Source organism: Bombus vancouverensis, chromosome 15 (genome assembly GCF_051014615.1).
Source record: "Bombus vancouverensis nearcticus chromosome 15, iyBomVanc1_principal, whole genome shotgun sequence".
Classification (NCBI taxonomy): Eukaryota; Metazoa; Arthropoda; class Insecta; order Hymenoptera; family Apidae; genus Bombus; species Bombus vancouverensis.
The window spans coordinates 6,806,684-6,827,853 of NC_134925.1; the positions used below are offsets into that span (position 1 = coordinate 6,806,684).

Genomic DNA, 21,170 nt, shown 5'->3' on the forward strand with positions numbered 1-21,170 from the left:
ACCGTTTACCTATATGTAGATGGCAAGGGCGCGTAGGTAACGATAACGGATCCTATTTCGAGATTCGAAGAGACTCACATCGGAGTGATCCACGTAGCGAAGGCATTTGTCCTGGCAGGACCGTAGCCGTGGGGCCGGGCGCCCGATGTATAGCAGCTCCCACGTATGTTCGGTGACGCGGATGCCCCTCCCGGTCCGCAAGGCGGACTATAAAATTTCATTTCTGCCGGGCGAATGTCTTCGAATTAGCAATAAAGCAGTGATTCTCTTCCCCTCGCGACGGACAACGAGGCCGTGCCGCGGCGTTGGCTTCTTCTCGTTTTTTGTTTACTCACCAGCGAACTGGTTTTGCGGTATACACGCTCGGTTCCTACCCCCTCGCCCCGGCCTCGCTGCTTGGTCCACCTCTTCAGCGTCCTCATCCTCGTCCCCTGGGCCGTCTGACGAAGCAGGGAGGAGGGTACGGCTATTTCGGGGTACGCAAATACGCGGAGTGCGTGTGCGAGGGATGCTCACCGGTGAGCACCCACGGTGAGAACCCAGTAGCACTGTCATCGACAAAAATCATTTGCAGAGACGTCCACATCCGAGAACCGGGTGGATTTTTGCCGATAGAGGAGCTGGCGTGTGGAGTCCCGCATCCAGTCCTACGTGGAGAACGTCCAGCGATCTTTAAGGACACGTAGAAACATATGGTTGAAAGTCCAATTCGCGACGAAGCCCGTCGCACGCCAACCTTACCGACTCCCTCTGGATTCTTCCCGGAGGGAATATAGGCGGCACAACTGTTTTAAAAGCACGCGTACGTGTGCGTGTATCCGTGAGGTATTGTGTCGCGGTATGGTGTTCGCGGGTACCGGACTCCTCGACGATGTGAACGTGACTTACGTCTTGCTCGCTGAAACACGCGTTTCTGACAGGATCAAGGAAACTTCTGGTAACTAGAAGTGGGAATGAAAATTACTTTGGAGTATATTGAACGCTTTAAAAAGGACGAATATAAATTTGGTGAACGTGGCTTATGTCTTACTCACTGGAGTACGCTTCTTTGACAGCACGAAGGGAATTTCAGGTATCTGGAAATAGGAAGGAGAATTAGTTTAGAATATACAGTATGTTTTCAAAAAAATGTACAAAGATTTGGATATCAGATTTATATGTCGAGAAATAATACAATACAAAAAAATAGAATAGAATAGAAATAATCTACAATACAAAAGCAGGTGTTACAAATATCCTTCTTTTATTCCTTGTACTTCAAAGCACATCTAAATTCAAAATTTCTCTTCGACTCGACAAATTACGCGATTCTGGTCGCAACCAGGTACCCAGAGACACGTGCAATGCAGTCAAGTTGCACTTTACATAGTTGCAGATCCTTATGCACATTATACGCATTATATACTATATGATCTAGGTCCGTGCGCGCAGAGACAAAGGAATGCTTCCTCCCTCCGTCCTCCGGCGTCCTTCCACCTACCGATCTACCTCGGTACCCCGTTCGAAGGGGGTACAAGGAGCTACGAAGGACGACGCGAGGCAAGGCAAGGGAGACACGGTAGAAGAAGAAGGGTATGGGAGGAGAAGAGGCACGCGGGAAGAAAGAAGAATAAGAGGAGCGAACCAGAGGAGGAATAGGCCATTCCACTTATACGCTGCTCGGATTCAATTAACTCTCCACCTTCTTCCCTCCTTCTTCATCTCATCGCGCTGCCCGGCGTGCCTCTGCGCCCTGCCTTATACAGGGTGTTCGCCTGCACGCGCACGTATCACCGTGACCCTTGTCAAAAATGTTCATTGCACAACCTGGACACACCTTTGTCTCATCCGAAGTGTTCCGGTGACATCGTTGACGAAACTTCGTGTCCTGAACTTGACGAGGAGAATGCTGCGAATGTTTGATGAAGGGATGCAGGAACTTTCTGGAAACTGGTTAACGACGTGGAATGTTAGTATTATTTTAGATTTTCAAGGATATGTATTTCTTTGGAGACTTTAGTAGCTTTTAATTGTTAATACCTGTATCCTTTGAAGTAATGAAATTTTTGGAATATGTGATTACATATTTGAAAGTATAAGTTTACTTTATATAATATAAGTATATTTATATATGTAAGGGAATAGTGAAAAAGGTAGAATTTGTGCACTTTTTACAGAATACTTCAAAGCAAATTACAAGTTGAATATTTAATTGCTCCTCGTAGATTTGAACAAGTAATTTTCTGAAGAAATCATATAAGAATTAGCAGCTACTTGCTTTCAATCCTATAAAAATTCATGAATATAGCATGATATTAAAAAGGTCAATATTTTCTTATCAATATAAGAGTCAATGTATAATAGTCACCTTAACTTCAATGATGCGATCCCAATTAATTTTTCATGCATAATACGAGTAATTTTCCTATGTATTGATAGCAATAATAGCTAATAATACTCGCTATAATCAATAATATTTCCTGACGAAGGTTTCACGGAAGTATGAGCAGAGCGATCGCCACTCGACAAGAGCAAGGATGAAGACTCAGGATACGGTAGTGCGACGTCAACGGTCAGAGAAATGGATATTCCCGACAATGAATCGGTGTTGAATTTCTGAACGTCGTTTAACTGGACGTTATCCTTTCGCATAATCAAGCGCGTGCATGTCGTTGGCGATACCGATACGCACGCTGACCGATTATCGTGCTATAAAGCACGCAGTTCAGACGCCTAGTTTGACTTACGATCGTAATAATAATAATGAGCTGCTTTATTGCCACTATATAACATCCAACCGTCACGACGACAAGTTGTTGTCAATTCTGATGTCACTGCATGGCGGGTAACCATGCATGAGATAAAGAGACTGTTATTTAAAATGTCCCAGCTGCCTATCACGATACAGCCACACATTAAACGAGTAATTAATGTATTAAGAATCAAACAGTTGCTGCTGTGTGATCGAGTTCTATGGATGTGTTTCATGTATCTTATCTTAATTGTTTCAATGAAATAATGTGTTAAAGACGTTTACTTTAAATACAATTTGTTCCTTATCTTTATTAGTTTCGTGTGTATCTATTCATTCGTCATTGTTTAAGTTTTGTTTCATCATTGTTTTGTTTTCTTTTGGCTTGTTTCACATTCTTTCTTTCTGTAGAATAAAGCGTGTAGATTTGTTGGAAACTAGGAATGGAGATTCGCTAAAAAAAATTGTAAATGGCATACAAAAAGGCTTATGTATTCAGTAAAAATTAAATTTTTTGTCGATTCATTCCTGAAAAGAACCCTGTGGGAAAATTATGCCGGGGGACAGACGAGCTTCGATCATTCGCGATGATCCAAAACCTCGTGGGCTTAAACATCATCCTCTCCTCGTGTGTTCGTTTGGCTTGAAATCACTTGTCCCGTGCTTCGTGAAGATTCACCCTAAGGGTCGATTCACAGAGTCTCTGTAACATCTTGTTAGAGCTTCCTCGTTCAATCTTGTACAACGTATAAACCTAAATGTACTCCAATCAACACATTTAAATAGCATTTTACCTTACAAAGAAACCTGATACAAACGAATCTGCAACTTGTTTCAAATAAATTATTTTATACATATACACGTGTTTCAACACGTTTGACGTAATCTCGATCCATCGATCTAGTTCGTTCTTGCAAGCAACGCGATCGAGGCCCAGGTTCCTTATCGTAATCACTTCTTTTTTCTTCGTTCTGCAGCGAAGAATCACGTTACGTTCGACCAACCCGGTGCATCGATGCCGCTTTATCGGCGAGGAATAACGCAGTAGTCGATCCTTGCTTAATAAACAGAAGAAGTGAACGCATTCGAGGGTGCAGCTATCGCTTGTTGCCACTAATATATCATATGTACCCATAAATGTTCGCGCGGCTCGGAACACTGAATAATGCTATATCCAATTTCCTTTACAGGGCATTTGAGTTAATGGAACGATAAATTCCCAGGACGAATGCCTGAAATTCTATTACCTTCGGATACCTTGTCAGTCTTCGACGCAAACACTCCTCCGAAACCTGTACATATATATCCATGTAAAAGTACTTGTACGTGCATTTAGATTCTTTAGAGTGCATTTAGGTTCTTAGTTCTTCGTTAAGCGGATCAGAAGATTTCGTATATACGTTACCAGGCCAAACCAGGTGTCTCTATGAAATCATAAATTCGACGATTGTCGGCGGCATCGGAGGCAGGAGTCTCTCTGTGGCGGTCTTGTCGCGCTTGTCGGGAGATGAGAACGGTGCCTTAAGGCTCGCAACCTCTCCTCGAGACGAGATCTCTCTCCTCTCTCTCTCTTTGGTTTCCCACGAGAACCACCGCCGCCGCCGCCTTCTGGAATGTCGCTCTCCCCTTCTCCTTCTGTTCTGCTCCTCCACCGTCTCCTCCTCCTTCACCTCCTCCGATACGACCGCCACCACCTCCTCCTCTTACGTTGCCCCAACGTTCCTCCTCGAGCCACCATGTCCTCTCTCTCCTTCTATCGTGTCGCTTACAACCCCGGCTCTTCCCATTCTATCTCTTTTACTTCTCTCTTCCTCCTCGTCTTTCCTTCCTTTCTCCCTTTTCGACTCTCCCTCGCTCTCTCCCTTGATTCCCTCTCGAGATTTAACGGGGTGCATCGTGGTACACGCTATATCTGCCGATGCGACTCGTGATTAGGAGTGCATATGGGAAAAGAAGAACCTGCGAAGTTAAGGGGCCGTGTTTAAAATATTGGCGCGTTGATCGTGGTCTAAGCATTGTAGTCGTTCCTCCTCTGTTTCTTTTTTTTTCCGCCGCTGATCCCTCACCAGGCATGGGAATTGCTAAAACAAACTATCGTTGCAACACTCGGTTTAGTTTGAAAATTTGGTTTATTTCGTTTATTTGCTAACACGGAAGAATTATTCTAAATACATATACAGTTTGAATTCTGTGTTTCTCCATTAGAAATGAAAATTTAGGATATTAAATAAATACTAAAAATAAATAATAATAATTGAGAAAAAAGCAATAGAAGGGAAAGCGTTGTAATTGAACCGATAATTCCGAAAGTGTGACTCCAGTAAATGTCATGGTCGATGTTAGATTTCATTTATCCCTTCCATTCCTCTCCACTTCGCCAAATTTATTGATCCATAAACAAGAAACTACGCGTGAATCGCGGGAGAGTTAAACGTTGAGTAAGATACGCACAATGGTTTACGACCGTGAATTCTTTATAGCTCGCTGATTATATAACTTTACGCGACAAAGACCTTTTGGTCCATTGTGACATTATCTTGTTACTATCATTCATCTATAAACGTTCGTGCTTGCTGTGTTGCCGTGTATTTATTGCACTAGGTGCAACATTAGGATTCCCCGTAGCAGGTTTATACCATGTGAATCCACTGACCAAGAGCTTCAATTCTTAAAACCTTTCATTCTCCTTTCATCTCTCAATGAAACATACACACACAAGTATATAAGTATATAAGTTTATGTGATAAATTCAATATGAGAGTTAAATACTTACTGATCATATTAATTAGATATTATAACTTAGATATATACAATTATAAAAGTATATTTATAAAAGCATCTCTATAAAAGCATAAAAATATATTTATTAGTAAAGTACGTTAAGATAAGTTCGCCAAAGCTTAAAAAATGTTAACAACAATTTTATATGTATTTCTTATCTACTTTTCAAGGCGAATATTTATTAATAATCATGAACAAAATAAATATGGTGAAGGAAACAGTAAAAAATAATTAATATTTTAAATAATAAATTATACCTATAATAAATCTAACAATAAACTAAATAATAAGAAAATATTCCTAACTCATATAAAGAAAGATGGAAAGATCTAAATTAATAAAAGTATTATTAGTGTATGTTAAAATGTAACAAGAATGATGCGTCATCGATGCGACCATCGCGATTCCATTTAACAAAGAACAATGTAACCACTTAACCTGTTTTTTGGCTTCGGGTTCTCTTTTCCCTTCAAAGTGTTAAATTTGTATTTAATTAATTCCCAGCAAATTGGTACCACGAACAATGTTTCATTTTACGCTCCGTTGGCTTACCACTTCGGCAGGATGTTTTGCGTGATACCAATCTTCTCCTTTTGCTTTGTAATTTCATCGTTGTTTGACGCCATTGAGATCGAATCGATATTGATGGAAACAATCGGCCATCCATGGTGGATTATTCTTTTAAAAGCAACAATTTCGATCTAATTGATGTTTATGCCTAACCTCGAAAAATATTGTTCAAGGCAGCGTCTGCAATATCCCCATTGTGTTTCGGTATTCTTTCTCGAACTGGCGCAGAATGTCTCTTATTACACGTTTCGCTAATAATAATGGTGGTTTACACTTTGCTACCCATGTTTGTACCACACACCCGTAATAAGATGGTCGCCCGTTGCTGATTGCACGAAGGTGTGCGTCGATTACGTGCACAACGGGTGACACCTTTCGAAATTTACGATTTAAAATCCCCGCGACTTCTGGCTGACTGTAAAAAATATATGGTTCAGAATATTCCATTAGGTTAATCTAAAATTGAATATAATCAAGCTTTTTCAGGCTTTCTAAATAATTTTTAATATTAGGAAATTTATATTGCTTTAGTGACAAAATTCAAAACTTTGGAAATCGGTACTTTTATTACATTTTTATTAAACAGTCGCAGATCTTAAAAATCCTTTTCGTAAGTAACTTATTTCGTTAAAAATGCGTGTTGTATCTTTATTCTTTAATAACTTTTTATCGATATAATGAATACACGCCATTAATAGTCATTAGCAAAACGATAATCTACGATTCCATAATTAATAGATTTAAAAATCTCCTCCATAAGGAGCGTTCTGGACTATACTAAGGAAAAATGTGATGTACCGTTTACCTTAAAGTGTGTCACCCGATGTGTAGTGTGTTGTCCGAGTTAGCCCAGACGTAATACGAGATTGACCATATGAGGTGGCCACTTATGATGCCGGATATATACCATGTCCACTAACACCGACCAGAAAGCACTAACACACGATCCTCGCTGCCATCGCTATCACGGCTTATCAAATTTAAGCCTAACGAGAGCGAGAAAACAGGTAGGCCAACGCCTGCTTCTTTTTCTCATCTTCTCCTTTCTCTTATTTGTCTTTGACACTATGGTCGATCTAGTCTAACAACTAATGACCAACGATCAGTGATGTGACAGATCGATTACTTCAATGGTGATGTTAACATAATCGATAAAAATGTTTTTATCTTTATTTCAAGATGAATGATGTGAATTTTTGATGTATTGTTACATTAGTAGCTCCTAATTCCTGTTAGTACTTGTAAAATTCTTATTTTTGTTTTCATTCTGATATACTTATATTATCTAAAATCGATGATTGTATCGATAGTGAAATTTAAATTGACAATTAAAAAGAAATGAGAACTACTGAAACAGTTTTACCCCGTGAGGCATAATATGGAAGAAATCCGCAAATCGTAATACAGGTCTGGTCGATAATGTAGAATACACATCACCATAGAGTGGTAAGAATTCTCTTGTAAATATCGACCGCTGAAATAGGTGGACCTGTCTTGAAATTAACTTAATAAATCATTAATTAACATGCATTATTTATGTATAATAAATTGTCTGATTATGTATAAATGACCGATTGTATACTGATATATGACTTTAGTCATATTTTCTTTTCTTTTTATTATCAATCACATTCAATAGTTTTATATTTTCTGTAGTAAATTTTAAAATTAATATATATATTTCAATTTTATATTTGAGTGGGACATACCTACATATAATTACAAAGAATTCCATCACTGATTTATGGATTTCTAATCAGTACAATGGCTTCAAAAGATGATATACACGTTTCAAATTTACAAAACTTAAATATGATCATTCCTTCCTCCTTTAAAAAAGATGTACAATAAAATGGCTCTTCTCGATCACTTAAGTTATAATGATACTTAAGTTATAAAAGTCGCGCGAATATTCTAATGTGGAGGGAGAGATTCGTGCGAAAAATCTCTATCGTCCTACGTCTTCTTCTTTGTTTTCTTCGTACTTTTCGTGGTTTTTACGGTTTTCATAGCTGACGAGTTCTTCTTCGTCGATTTTCCAGCCATGTTCGCGTATTTGTCGATCAGAGAATCGAAGAATTTGTCAGATTGACTCGCTCTGGCCTCGTTACGGCTCTGAATCGCCAACGCCAAATTGTTTGCAGCTGCGTTTTCCTCGTTTTCGATCTTCAGCATCTTTTCTAGACGTTCAGCTTCCTCTGCTTCTTTCGCCCACTGGAAATAAAAATGAACGCCATTAATTTCCTTGATAATATGCAATAATTTTCATAATTAATTTATATATTTTATCGACATATCTTTTTAATATATTTTGTTAGAAAATCGATTCATTCGTTTGTGGAATAATTGTTATTTGGAGTTATTTAAAGAATAAAACATTTCTTTTCGCAAATTTAATATTTCGTTATGGAATAACGTAATAAAATGTAAAAATATCTATTACAGTCTAGAAATTAGATATTTTTATTAGAAAAGAGACAAAATCTAACTATTGGAATTCGTGTATCTTAAGACCTTTTTCTTTATTTTGATGAACGCTTCATTCTCCCCAAATTCGATCCACATTTCTAAATTAACCAATTATGATCAAATTGCAAATTTCTATCGATTTGTATCCAACACCGCTGCTCTCAACCAAGTATAATAACCGTCTCAATTTTCAATTCTAATTCTTGACTCTGACTGCAATATTATTCAAACAGTGTACAGAGCGAATAATAATTTCATCGGAAACATCGAACACTTCTGATGTGGAGTGCGAAGTGTACGCAAAAATCACGGACTTGAAAAATTTTCGCGTAGAAAATAGAAACGATCGGTATTCCGCCAGAAGTCGAATCGAGGAACCAGATTCTTTATTATCTTCCACTTTTGATGACCCCTCGTTAAAATTAACTTGTGCTCGCTGACGAGCAGAAACGAAGTAGAAAGGCAACCGGTTCCGATAATCTCGAGGATAGGCGTATGGCTAGGCATCGAAAATAGGGTTACGCGTGTCGTCAAGTGCGCGTAATTAACTTATTTAATAAGTGTACTGGAGCTGCACAGCTTCAAATTTATCGATCTCTTGGTATCTGTTGCTGCTAGTTAATCGAGCTTCTTATTAACTCATTAAATGGATGTAATAATTTCGAAACTAATGATTACGCTTCGGCTCTTTTTATACAAATTTCTATTTCTATAAATAATTCTAATTAAACAAATGAAGTCTATTAAGTGGAAATTAAATATCTACTAACTACTATACTTTGAATATTTTGTACATTTTTGTATACTATGTGCATTTTTACAATTTTATATTTTTTATAAATGCATAGAAATCCGCAGTCTACTGATGATATTGGGACCTGTAGTTATTAAGACTTCTTTGCCTGTTCTGATGAGTATTACATGCTACTGTAATTTGACTCCAACTATTTGGAACACCTTGCAAATATCAGTCATTCGTAATTCACGATTATTATAGAAGCGTATAAATTAATTAGACAGCTTAAGATTAATTGAAAAAGTATTTATGTATTTTATATGTACACATCCAAGGAATATCTTTACGATCTACCAGTAGAATAAATCAATATATAATGATTCATGGAAGCATTGGACACTTACTGAGACACACTGGAGACTTAATGAGACACAACTACCATCATTATATTGGTAAAATTTAAACACAAGCTGAGAATGTATATAGAACTCATAAGAGAGTTATTGCAAACATAAATTTGGCGAAAAATTGATACAATATGAAAACATAGTTGTCTCAAATATATAATATTAATATAGCTGGCTTCTCATTAATATACGATAATTTACTGTCCAAATAGTTCGACAATATTTGTGAAATGTACACTTGCAATAAATATCTTTGAACGTCTACATACGTTTTCCGATTCCCTTCAAATCTTGCCAATATAACGATGACAGTCGAGTTTCACTGTGATACTAACGAAATTTCAAAATATTTCGTATAACACACATAGTATACTGTTAAAGATAATTCTTTTAGACAGTACGGATTATCGACAAAACCAATATATCAATATATAATAGCTTGTCCAGATCACCCGCAATCTCAACTGATTAATCTCTACGTTTCGACAAATTTATTACAATATTCAACCTCAGTTGCATTGCGGAATCATCAGTTTCATGTTCGCACCAAAATACACAAAACTGCCTATACATAATTTGTTGTTTAGTTAAAAGGAACAGAGCCTTATAAATAGTGGGGTTCCTATAATCTTTGAAGCATAACACACGCCTGTCTCATTAAAAGTAGACGCGACTGTTCATGGTTCATGCTTGTTGATGATGTTCCATATTCCCAGTGACCTACTCCATAATTCGGTGCTGAGGAAATTCCGTTATTTATAATTTCTGGCAAGTACATCCGAGGAGCGGCCTAATGTTAGGCGATTACACAACGCTTCGCGAAATTTTAAATGCACTCGCTTATCGAAATGACATTCGACTTGAAATTCGATGAGAGAACACAAATCCATTGTTTGAGAATTGGCCTGGCCCAACTACGAAGGCAGTGACAAATTGACAGATCGACCTGACGCAAGTTATTCCTTTTACTTCTTCTTCATGTATCGCTTATCTATAGTTTATTCATGAAAAGCGCGGAGTACAAAAGATAGACTCGTATACATAGTAAATTTATCAGAGGGTTGTATTAAGTGCGTGAATTATTCGCATAAATATATTTCTTTCTACAATCTTTTACTTCCTAGTGAATATATAATATCGCGGCAAATTCCCATCCTTCGCATATTTTTACATCGAAATTTATACGAAGTTTTAGATATTAAAGCTGTGAATGGAAATATCGCAACCCGAGAAATAAATATCAAAATTTTAAATACGGATATTCGATATAAATATAAAGTTCCGAGTCTAGAATTTACTTCAGGGCTTGTTAAGTAATCCCAATATTTTGATTATCTACAAAGCGGTTAATAAAATTGTATAAAAAAAATATATTTATTTGTCCAATAAACTCGCGCCACCGTTACCCTGTTCATAACGCGTTTTCTGCATCTATGCAAAAATGGCTAATCGTATGTAAGAGGAGACATTCTCGAAGAAAAGGCGAGCAAATAAGACAATTTTAGATTTCTACGTATTGAACAATCATAAGTACCAATTGCTGCAAACATAATAGAGCACCTCATTTTTCAATGCAGGAAATATTCTACCTATAGACGAGAATTTAATAGATCCATTGTAGAGGACAATTTGGAGAATCATAAATCACTACAAGAACTACCAAATTAACTAAAACATTCTAAATCATGTAATAGTACGTAATCGTAGCTTCTCTGGTTTCGCTTGTTGTATTACCACAGTTAGGCAGTGATCTAATCGGCAAAATCTTGTTGCTTTTACCTAGATTCGTTCCCCTTGTCTGATCTAATTGTACGTGTGATGATACCAACACTTTGAAACAATTTTTAGATCAAGATAGGAAGATTTATTTCCGACCCGTTGACATCATTGTTATTTTCATGCAAAGATTCGTGCAACTAAACAAATACGTTTGTTATGTAATAATGATTTAAGAAAGTGCGACGGATGATCAATTTGTCTTTGCTGATTAGATTTTTAGTTCCAAATATTTTCAGTCACATTTCCCATATTTTATCTCATATCACCAACATTCCATTTTCGTAAATTATTCGCTTTTATTTTCTCTCTCTCTTTCTTATTTGAAAAATAATTATTTATTTACTCGACAAATGCAACGTGGGAATAAATGTGGCTCCTTCGCGATGAACTACTTCTTCTTCTGTATCTCTGTTACAATTTTAAGATGGAGTCTAAAAGGACTGTGATATATTTGTTTAAGTATTCGAGTGAGCTGCATGATTCAAACGTCAAGCGGCGAAGGAACTATTATTATTACTGGTAGGAATTGAAATGCAGCTCGATACATGCCAATGTTAAACCTCAACCACCAGATGCGAAGCTAGCTGATCATAATGCCTCGTTTGTCCTCACTTCCTTGTGAAGCGCGTTGCATTTGAATTATGAATTAAAATAGAACGATGAAGATACACTGTCGACCATAAGGATTACGGTGCCTACTTACTATATTTATTGAAAAACAGGTTTTATTTTATTTGGTATCTTATATTATAAAATACCTAAAAAATAAAAGCAAAATGAAAAACATTCAATTTGTCCCAAATATTAGTAGGTGCCCTGATACTTACAGCCAACAGTGTATATTAACATACATACAATATATAATATCAAACAATGGAACAAGGTAAGAAAACGATCTTTCAGCTGAAATTAATCTTGAAGAAAACCAGAGACCCATTCATAAACCATCGCTTGATGATAACATCCATGTAATTACCATAGCTATTTCCTTTCCTTTTCTTTTCCTTTTTTTTTCAAACATACTCGTGTTATTGAAGCAATAATTAACCATGTCGAAGAAAGGTCAAAGATGCGTCACGTCGTGTAAACATCATCGAGGAAGATTGAAACGAAGGTCTGTCATTATCACCGGATAATATTAACGCGTTGTTAAACGAGTAGCAGCAGTCGTAACATCGATGGCTCTAGATCATCGAGAACGTTAGCAGGGTTAATTCTCACAAAATTCCAGAACGATGACTGGTCTCGAAGGAAATTCGTTATGCAACGGTGCGCGCTGCCTCGAACCCGATGACTATTTTCAATTATTTCGTGATTCGAGTGATTTCCGGAGCGCCAGGCTCGCGGCCAGATGTATCGTTCGCTCTAGACACTGGGAGACGAGGTAATTCAAGGTTGCGGAAGCGCGACCCTCTGCACTCGCTCGGATGCACGCGTATGCACGTCAAACGTGGATATTTTGGCACACCTTTCATTCGCAAATAACTCGCCACAATGTATTATCGATCGATTTAGCTATCGCAAAAACGAAGCGTTCCGTTAAGTCGAGACAAATTTTATTGGAGCAACCATTTACACTCTGGTCCGTAGGTCACTGGACACTTGTTTATTTTGGGCAAAATGATTGTTAGCACGTAGATACGATCTTCCGAACTGATTTTTACCGTCTACCCATAAGTCAGTCAGTCGAATTAAAATATGCACGAGTTTATACTACCATTAATTTTTATTACGAGATAAAGTTAGCTAAAGTTAGTTTTTACGTCAAATGTTGAAATTACGTAACGTCGAAAGTATCGTATTTGTAGACATTCTAACAGTCGTTTTGCTCAAAGTAGACAAATGTCCGATGACTTGTAGATGGTAATGCATATACAGGGTGTCCAATTTTAATCTATAAATTATTGATAAATTATCTGCTACATAAAGAAATAGTTCAGACAAAGAAGAAAGCGAATGATTTCGAGGGGAACACAATCTGCTATAATTAGTTGTTCCACAGATGGACGCGTATACGTAATACAAGATAACATACGCTTTTTTTAAATTTGTAGATCATGTATGCAATTTTTCATGCATAATCGATGCAGTTTATTATTTCTTGCAAAATAGCATTATAATATCTATGTCGAAAAATCACTAGTTTGGAAGATATTTTAATCTTGGCAAAACACATATATTTTCTTACATAGGAGCGAAGGTTGGAATTTATCTGTTTTATGGGTTTTTGTCTTTCTTAAATCGCATGATGGACAACATGAAATTGTACAAGTTTTTCGAAACTACACTTAAGTTAAAAATTAAAAATGATACTGGCAACGTCTATTTGACGGTATTTTTGAACAAGATTGTTTGCAATAAATGAGAGATCGTTTCTTACGAATGATGCTTCAGAAAATGGGAGATTTACTCGAATAGCGGGTACCCTACCAATAAATGCCTGGTCAATCAGATTCAAAATCTAATCAACAAATTCCAATTTTTAAACAAACGATATAAACTATTAGTTTTCGTGTATATTTGTGATACTCTTAATATTACTCATACAGACATTGGATTTGTTTATTATTTTAAAAGAAAGGAGAAATTTGATCGATGAAATAATTCATCAAATTTCGAACTTCTGTTCAATTTGACAAATTAATGGAATGTCAATCTACCTGTAAACTGAAAGAAATCCATCAGAAAAAGATTCTAAGAATCTGTCAAGAGCCGTTGCTTACAGATCGATCAGAAGATTACAAAAATAAGATCAAAAAACCAGAAAACCAAAGTTATATCACTCCTTCTAAAAACCTTATACCAGTCTACAATATATGATAACGATACCATAAAACTTCTAAATATATATAAAATATCGATATAAAATCGAAAAATCTCATAGAAAGACCTCGCTAACTATAATCTCGAAAATGATCAAAAAAGAAATTCTTTAAAATTCTTGGAAAAAAGAAAAAGATAATAAAAAATAAACCAAAATAAATTCTACTAATTGTTGATACGTCTACGAAAAAAAAAAAAAAAAAAAAAATACAAAACGTAGAAATCAAACCGTGTTTTGTACTGTACTCTAACTCGCATTTCCTATCAGTTTCCTCAGTTTTCACGACGTCATTGCTATTACGCTCATTATGAATGCACGTGCATGCACTTGTTCAGATCGATAGATACCGAGTCCATGATGGACCCTTCAACCGATACGCTTCAAGATTCGAATGTCGCAATCGGGACTTCCGACAAGCGCTCTCGATGCCTGTTTATTGTTTAGAGCTGTCAAGAGAGCATCGATCAGTTAACACGAGTGAAATACACCTGTTGCAACGAAGAGAACGCGAATTTAATGTTGAATACAAATAGCTTTTCCAGTTGTGTATAGTTTTAATAAATTAATTCTTTCGCAATTAATTGTAAGAATTAATATTACACATTAATTTCTATTACGTAATTTACAGAAACGTAATAACATAACAACATAAAATAAAATACATTGAATTTTGAAAAAATTACACATAATTTTTCTAATGGAATATATAATTCCATTTGTTGTGGTGGAAACTCAACAGATCTCAATGATGCAAGAAAAATTATAGCATCCCGGAAGAACGAGTATAAAAACGGACTGATTCTTTAAAAAATGGAGTATCTCCTTAATATCCAATACGAATATGAATATTTTTTTTTTTTTTTTTGACAGTACAATATGCTCTACCCTTAGCACCGTTAACCCCTTCGCATCTGCGCACGAGGTGTTTCGCGAATTGATTTTTACCCCAATCTATGGATAAGTTACGTCGTACCTTGCCCTGTTATGAGTCGATATTTCATCCGTTCATTCAATTCAAACTCTTCTTTTTCAATCATGAAAATTTTTTCGTTCCAATCTCTGACTTATAAATTAAACATCTGCAAAATATTTACTATCCTAATACTTTTTTACCTGTACAAATCAATACTTCACCATTACTTCGACCATTAATGAGTTAAAGAAGAAAGAAAAACACGCAAGATATAACGTACGGTTCAAAGCATCGCATGTAAGCATCGCCGTATATTGCTGAGATATCTCGTCACAGATATGAAAGGGTTAAGCTCTTTGACAAAACACGAAACGCAGCACATCTCGATAAAGTACACCAGTCAAGGTCGTTACATAACGCTCAGCATTAGATTGAACGACATTAGTAATTATTTCATTAGCACACCGGATACATTGCATTGGCCCTCGTCGCTTGTTACTGTTTCAATTGATATTCAGCATCGCGCCCCGTAGATATCATATTTGGCGTTCCTCCTTGGCAAACAAACGATGCACATCTTCTCGATAGGTTTTAGAGCGTGCAGAACTAGCAAATAAACCGCTTAAGGTCCGACAACACGACCAATGTGACATGGTTGTAATTTCACAACAATGATGCTGTATGATTTGGTAAATTATACACATTCCTGTGCATTGCATCATTAAAAACATTAATGTACCAAACCATACAGTTTCTTCACCTGTACAGAATAACAATAAGATCACGTGGTTCGTCTACAACAGACCAAAATTAAGTCAATGAAACCACAAACAACAAGATTGCAGTATACTATACATACGCTTTGGGTTTTGCAGGCTCCGCGGTACTTCTGAAGAATCGATCAATTCGTTTGGTTCCTCTGACAGCGAATCGCGATAAACAAAGTCTTGAAAGTTGATCCAAAACCGAAAACGAACGAAACCAACAGCACTTATAAAATCACCCGATCTATAGTCTGCGATTAGATAAACGTCCTTCCGTTCAACTCTAGTTCGGTGCTTGCGAGAGCAAATACATCCGCACAGGTTCACGCAAACATTCGATTCGTCAACGAAAACTTGATCCATTGTCGGAGATTCCATCAGAATATACAAATAAATATTAAATAGCTTAACGAGACTAAAATCCCTCCACAAGGACGCGAATCGCAAGAAGAACGGAAACGATGATCATCGTGATGGAGCTCTGACTCGACGATGATAAACTCCTGCTTGTACAATTAGGCAATGGCTTATCGGTAGTCGTTTCAATTTGCACGATTGCCGATGTCCCTTCCTCCTGCTGTGGCCAATTATTCACCGATGGCGGTGAATGAACAGTGACCGCGGGGTCGTAGTACGGCGGTTGATAGACATTTTCAGGATGAGCAGGTTGAACCATTACAGTTGGTATATGTGGGATAGAGTGAATGGATTGAGTCGTGTATGAAGAAGGAACCGAAATTTCTGATGCTTTGTTTTCGATATTGGGTACAGATGTAGGTGGATACTTCTCGTTTGATGGTATACTATTCTTTGCAGACCAACCAGAGTAGGGATCCATAGAACGCTCTGTGTTAAGCTCCACATGAGGTGGTATTTGGCTCGATGCCAAAAGGACCGAGTTAGGTGGGTTTGAATAATCCGGCTGTTCTGTGTAATGTTTGTCTTGGTTTCTGTAGGGTGGATAGACCTCGTATTCGCCACCAGCACCGACGGATTCCGAGGTTCTTGGCCAAGAACTCAAGGTCGTTATGTCTTGGCCGCTGTAGTCCGTCGTTTCACGTTGTGGATATGTTACTCGTTCGATTGGTGCAACGGTTCTTGGTGGAATATATGGTGCTCTTGTATCTTCGTCATATGATGGATTTGTAGCTTCTCCTCCACTTCCGTACAAGATTGTAGTTGTTCTCCAATATTCCTCTGGGATTGATTGGTGATATATCATGTTGATGTCGTATGGTGAAACTGTAGTTTTTGCTCTGCTTTCGTAGGGGTCTGCGTCTGTTCTTGGAGTTGTTCTCCAATCTGGAGAATTATGTGGACGATAAACTACTTCTTCGGTTGTACGGAACGGTGGTGGGGTATATTGTGTTGTTGCAATTGGAGATGGTGTTATAGTTGGATGCAATCTTTCGCGGTGAGCAGGTAGTGGCGTGGACTGCTCCTCTATACTCTGTCCCTCTATGCTGCTCTCTTCATCGTAATCGTATGGTATTTCCGGATAAATTAAATCGTTTGGAATTCTACTCCATTCTGGATCGCTATCGAAACTTACTCCACGCTTCTCGAGAAAAGCACTGACAGCTTTTGGACACTTGAATTCAGAATTTTCACTCAGAAAGATTCTTTTTAATCCCTTTAAATGTGACATGTCTACAAGATTTAGGCATTCTAAACGATTACCAGATAGTCTTAGGTCGACAAGACCGGGTAGATTTTTGAACAAGCCATCCTCAATAGACTCTATGTTATTGTAATTCAGGTCCAAGTACGTCAAGTAATTTAATTTTCTGAACCAAGACACCTTTATAGTGGTTAAATGGTTGTTGTCAAAGCTTAATTGTTGAAGGTTACTTAGATGTTCAAAGGCTCCCGGTTCAATGTCCATTATACCACAGTAGGAACATCCTAGGACCCAGAGATCCAAACCAAACCTTGAAAAGGTATCCGCAGTTATTCGTTGAATTGGCATGTGAGAAATTCGAATTTTTCCAGTCGATGCAGGAAGATTGTCCAAATCAGACAAATGTCCACCCGTACAGGAATATTCTATCATGTCATCGTTCTTTAACTGCTTGCACGCCCCTTGTACATCACTAACACTAGCACACAATAAAGCGCATAGGAATAGTCCGACGATGCCAACCATTTTTGTTAATTTTGAATTAATGTACAATTGCACTGTTTAAAATATCATACGTTTTAATTAAAGTTTTATATGAATATCATTATTTTGCTCTCATATGTTTGAATAACTTAAAGAATCGCAGTCATCGTGGTAGGGATTTTAGCCGAAAATTCTGCGACGTCTAGCGATCAGCTAGAATCGATCTAATTGTTCTGTAGACTGAATCCTCTCTTGCGTTCCCTCTTTACTTATTTACTAGTATTCCCCCCTCCCAATCGTACTACTAGTCCACCTCCTACTACTGCTTCCAATCGTGAACCAGTACTATGTATTGATAAAAATAGAAAAGCTTGAAAATAACGTACTGCTCACTTGTTCATCAGATCTCTAAAGTGATCTATAGCGGAATTGAAGGGGTGAGGTGCCGCGTTTAAATTTACGAGCACGTTGCCATTCGAATGCATATCGTTTACTTTCGACAAATTTGACATCGAGAAAATTACACTTGTTAGGTATGCACAATGGAAGTATGTAAAAAACGGAGTACTTACTTACGTTAAGTAATTATATGTAAGTATAATTTTTAGATCATAGTTTAACTTATTAACATATTACATAGGTTTTAAATGTAATCATATAGAAATATTTAAAGTATTAAAAATTTCTGTTTCATAAGATTTTAACTGCAGATTTTTAAAGATACCAAAATACACAGAATATGCACGATACGCAAAAATATGTGAGATATCTAAATGAGTGTTTATTATAATATCTAATATGTGAAATTAAATTTCTGCTGACGTTTCATTTCTCTACTTGTGTTCATAAAAGTATAAATCTGCATAACTATTTGTAATTTAATTATATGAACGAAATTCATAGGTAACATTTTATATTCTGCTTGTTTGGTACTTACCTTGCGTTTTCTACGTTGCTTCTTCTTGTCATTTTCTTCTGTAAAAGCTTTGTATTCTGGAACTTCACCCTTCTCTATAAGACCTTGGATAATACTATGTAACCTTGGTTCATCATCACAACTAGTAAATGGGACAGTTTCTAAGATATAATCCATATCTCCTTTACCTATACAAAGTAATTTTATTGTTTTAATAAACTAAATTTACTAATGTAATTTCCTTGTAAAAATTATAGAAGATTTACTTACTGTCCATATAAGCTCGCTTCAAATCTTTGATTTCTATTTCAGACCCTTTGTAATTCTTTTCATAATTATTAATATCTTCAACTGAGATTTTTTTGAAGAGCGACTTCCAGTAGTCTGCCCAATTTCTCATCATAACTTCTTCGCTTTCTTCGTCATATTGTCCAGACTGGTCATAAATCTTACGCTTCTCATTGTCACTGAGAATAGAATAAATTCGTCCAAGAACTTTGAACTTTTCTGTTGCTTCTGCCTTGATATCCTCCTCAACACGATCAGGATGTACAAGGAGAGATAATTGATGATATGCTTTTTTCACTAGAAAAAAGTTAAGAATAATTGTTATCTGATATATAAATGCAATTCTAACTTTCGTTTAAGAAGAACGTTACACTAAAAAATGTTTTGTTTAGAATCATAGTTTGCATAAATAGGTTATGTCTACGTACCTTGTTTATCGGTAGCTTTTCTTGAAATTTTTAAAACTTCGTAAAAATCACGAGCTCCAAAATATTGCTCACAAAGATCTAATAAACTTGTCATGATTTTGAGTTTTTAACTACTCACTAATAAATATTGTTACACACTACACCAAGTGACAGAACTACAAGGTTATACGTTTTCGCGCTTATTTTCAGTGGGATACATTCAAATAATTTCGTGTAGTTCGCGACATCTAGAGTTACTTGTACATGTTAGATAATATCCATATTATCGACGTCCAATCACTTTTTCCTCGTAATTGCCATCATTGTTAAAACGATTTATACCTGCCATTTCATTCTTATAAAAATATAATCACGGTAGCAACCAATTAGCTCATATTATTTGCTATATAATTCATAATTGTATCATATAATATGGCACAATTAGTAATTATATGTCATTTAAGTAATACAACCAGAATTATAAATATTCATCAGCATCGAACAGATATATTGTTCAACAGTATTTCCATTAACAAACGTCCAGAGGGATGCTGAAAAAGAAATAGGTCCAATAGCCAGAAGGGCGATCCACTCGATAAAGTCCCGAACATACCGCGAGTGGAATATTTTTCTATTTCGCAACGCTAATTTATTAAATCTATAATTATAAAACAAAAATTTCTCAAAATAAATCGCGAGGAGTGCTTTATAATATTTCCAATACTATTTAATTTGCTATTGACAAAAAAAAAAGGAAATCGATGGTCATCGATGCTGCGGTAGCCCAAGGAAAACAATCGTGAAGGCTGTCACTAAAGAGAAGGCAGACAATCCCATGGAAAAAATCTGTAACAAGGCATGAAATATTATAATTTGTTCTTAAACATAACGTTAATAATTTGGAAAATTTGAAGTAGTGGAAAATTAATCTCTATTAATTCAAATTTTGAAGGCAATATTCAATTCAAAAATGACAAATTTAAATACAAAGAATAAAATTAAATGAAGCACAGATTACAAAATTACTTACATTCTAAGCTTTTGAAGCACTGCTAAGTTCTTTTCAGGAAATAAGAGGAAGAGTAAAGAGTAATAAACTTTTAACAAGATATGAATTATTATATATAAATAGTATGAATGAGTAAATCATTTTTTTATATGAATAATTTATTTTGAAAACTAGCTGATGATCGAACAAAAATTTTGAGATAATGAAATAGGAAACTCTATGCAAACTTTAAACTCTATTAATAATACAAAAGTTAAATTGCTAGTATACTCTAAATACTATAACGATTGGAATTCTAATATTAAAGTTTAAAATCAAATCTTATTTTTTAATTAATAATAATTAAAGCAAAAATTCTTACATGCTCAGTTTTGAAGCACAGGAAAAAATAGGAGTTATAAAAAAACTGAAACAAAACATGTGAAATATTATAATTTGTTCTTAAAAATATATCGTTCATTGTTTAAGGTAA

General features: G+C 36.2%; 1 protein-coding gene across 4 annotated transcripts; it reads right to left on the bottom strand.

Annotated features, from left to right (window-relative positions):
• Positions 1-7,738: 7,738 nt before the first annotated feature.
• LOC117157197 (dnaJ homolog subfamily C member 9) lies at positions 7,739-19,901 on the bottom strand. Of its 4 annotated transcripts, XM_033335034.2 has the most exons (4): positions 19,711-19,901; positions 19,265-19,579; positions 19,016-19,182; positions 7,739-8,296 (listed from the first exon to the last, which is right to left on the bottom strand). In XM_033335034.2, exons 1-4 carry the CDS (start codon positions 19,802-19,804, stop codon positions 8,039-8,041), a joined length of 834 nt encoding a protein of 277 aa, XP_033190925.1. In that variant the 5' UTR covers positions 19,805-19,901; the 3' UTR covers positions 7,739-8,038. The 4 variants fall into 4 exon arrangements, with proteins under 4 accessions (XP_033190925.1, XP_033190924.2, XP_076481135.1 ...); XM_076625020.1 differs by lacking the exons at positions 19,016-19,182; positions 19,265-19,579; positions 19,711-19,901 and adding exons at positions 15,676-15,970; positions 16,070-18,331 and having other exon boundaries at positions 8,166-8,296; XM_076625019.1 differs by lacking the exons at positions 19,016-19,182; positions 19,265-19,579; positions 19,711-19,901 and adding exons at positions 15,676-16,004; positions 16,070-18,331 and having other exon boundaries at positions 8,166-8,296.
• Between the last annotated feature and the right edge of the window lie 1,269 nt (positions 19,902-21,170).

Bases quoted from the DNA above. Each gene is read 5' to 3' on its own strand.
- LOC117157197 (XM_033335033.2), bottom strand. From the start codon at position 18,120: ATGGTTGGCATCGTCGGACTATTCCTATGCGCTTTATTGTGTGCTAGT.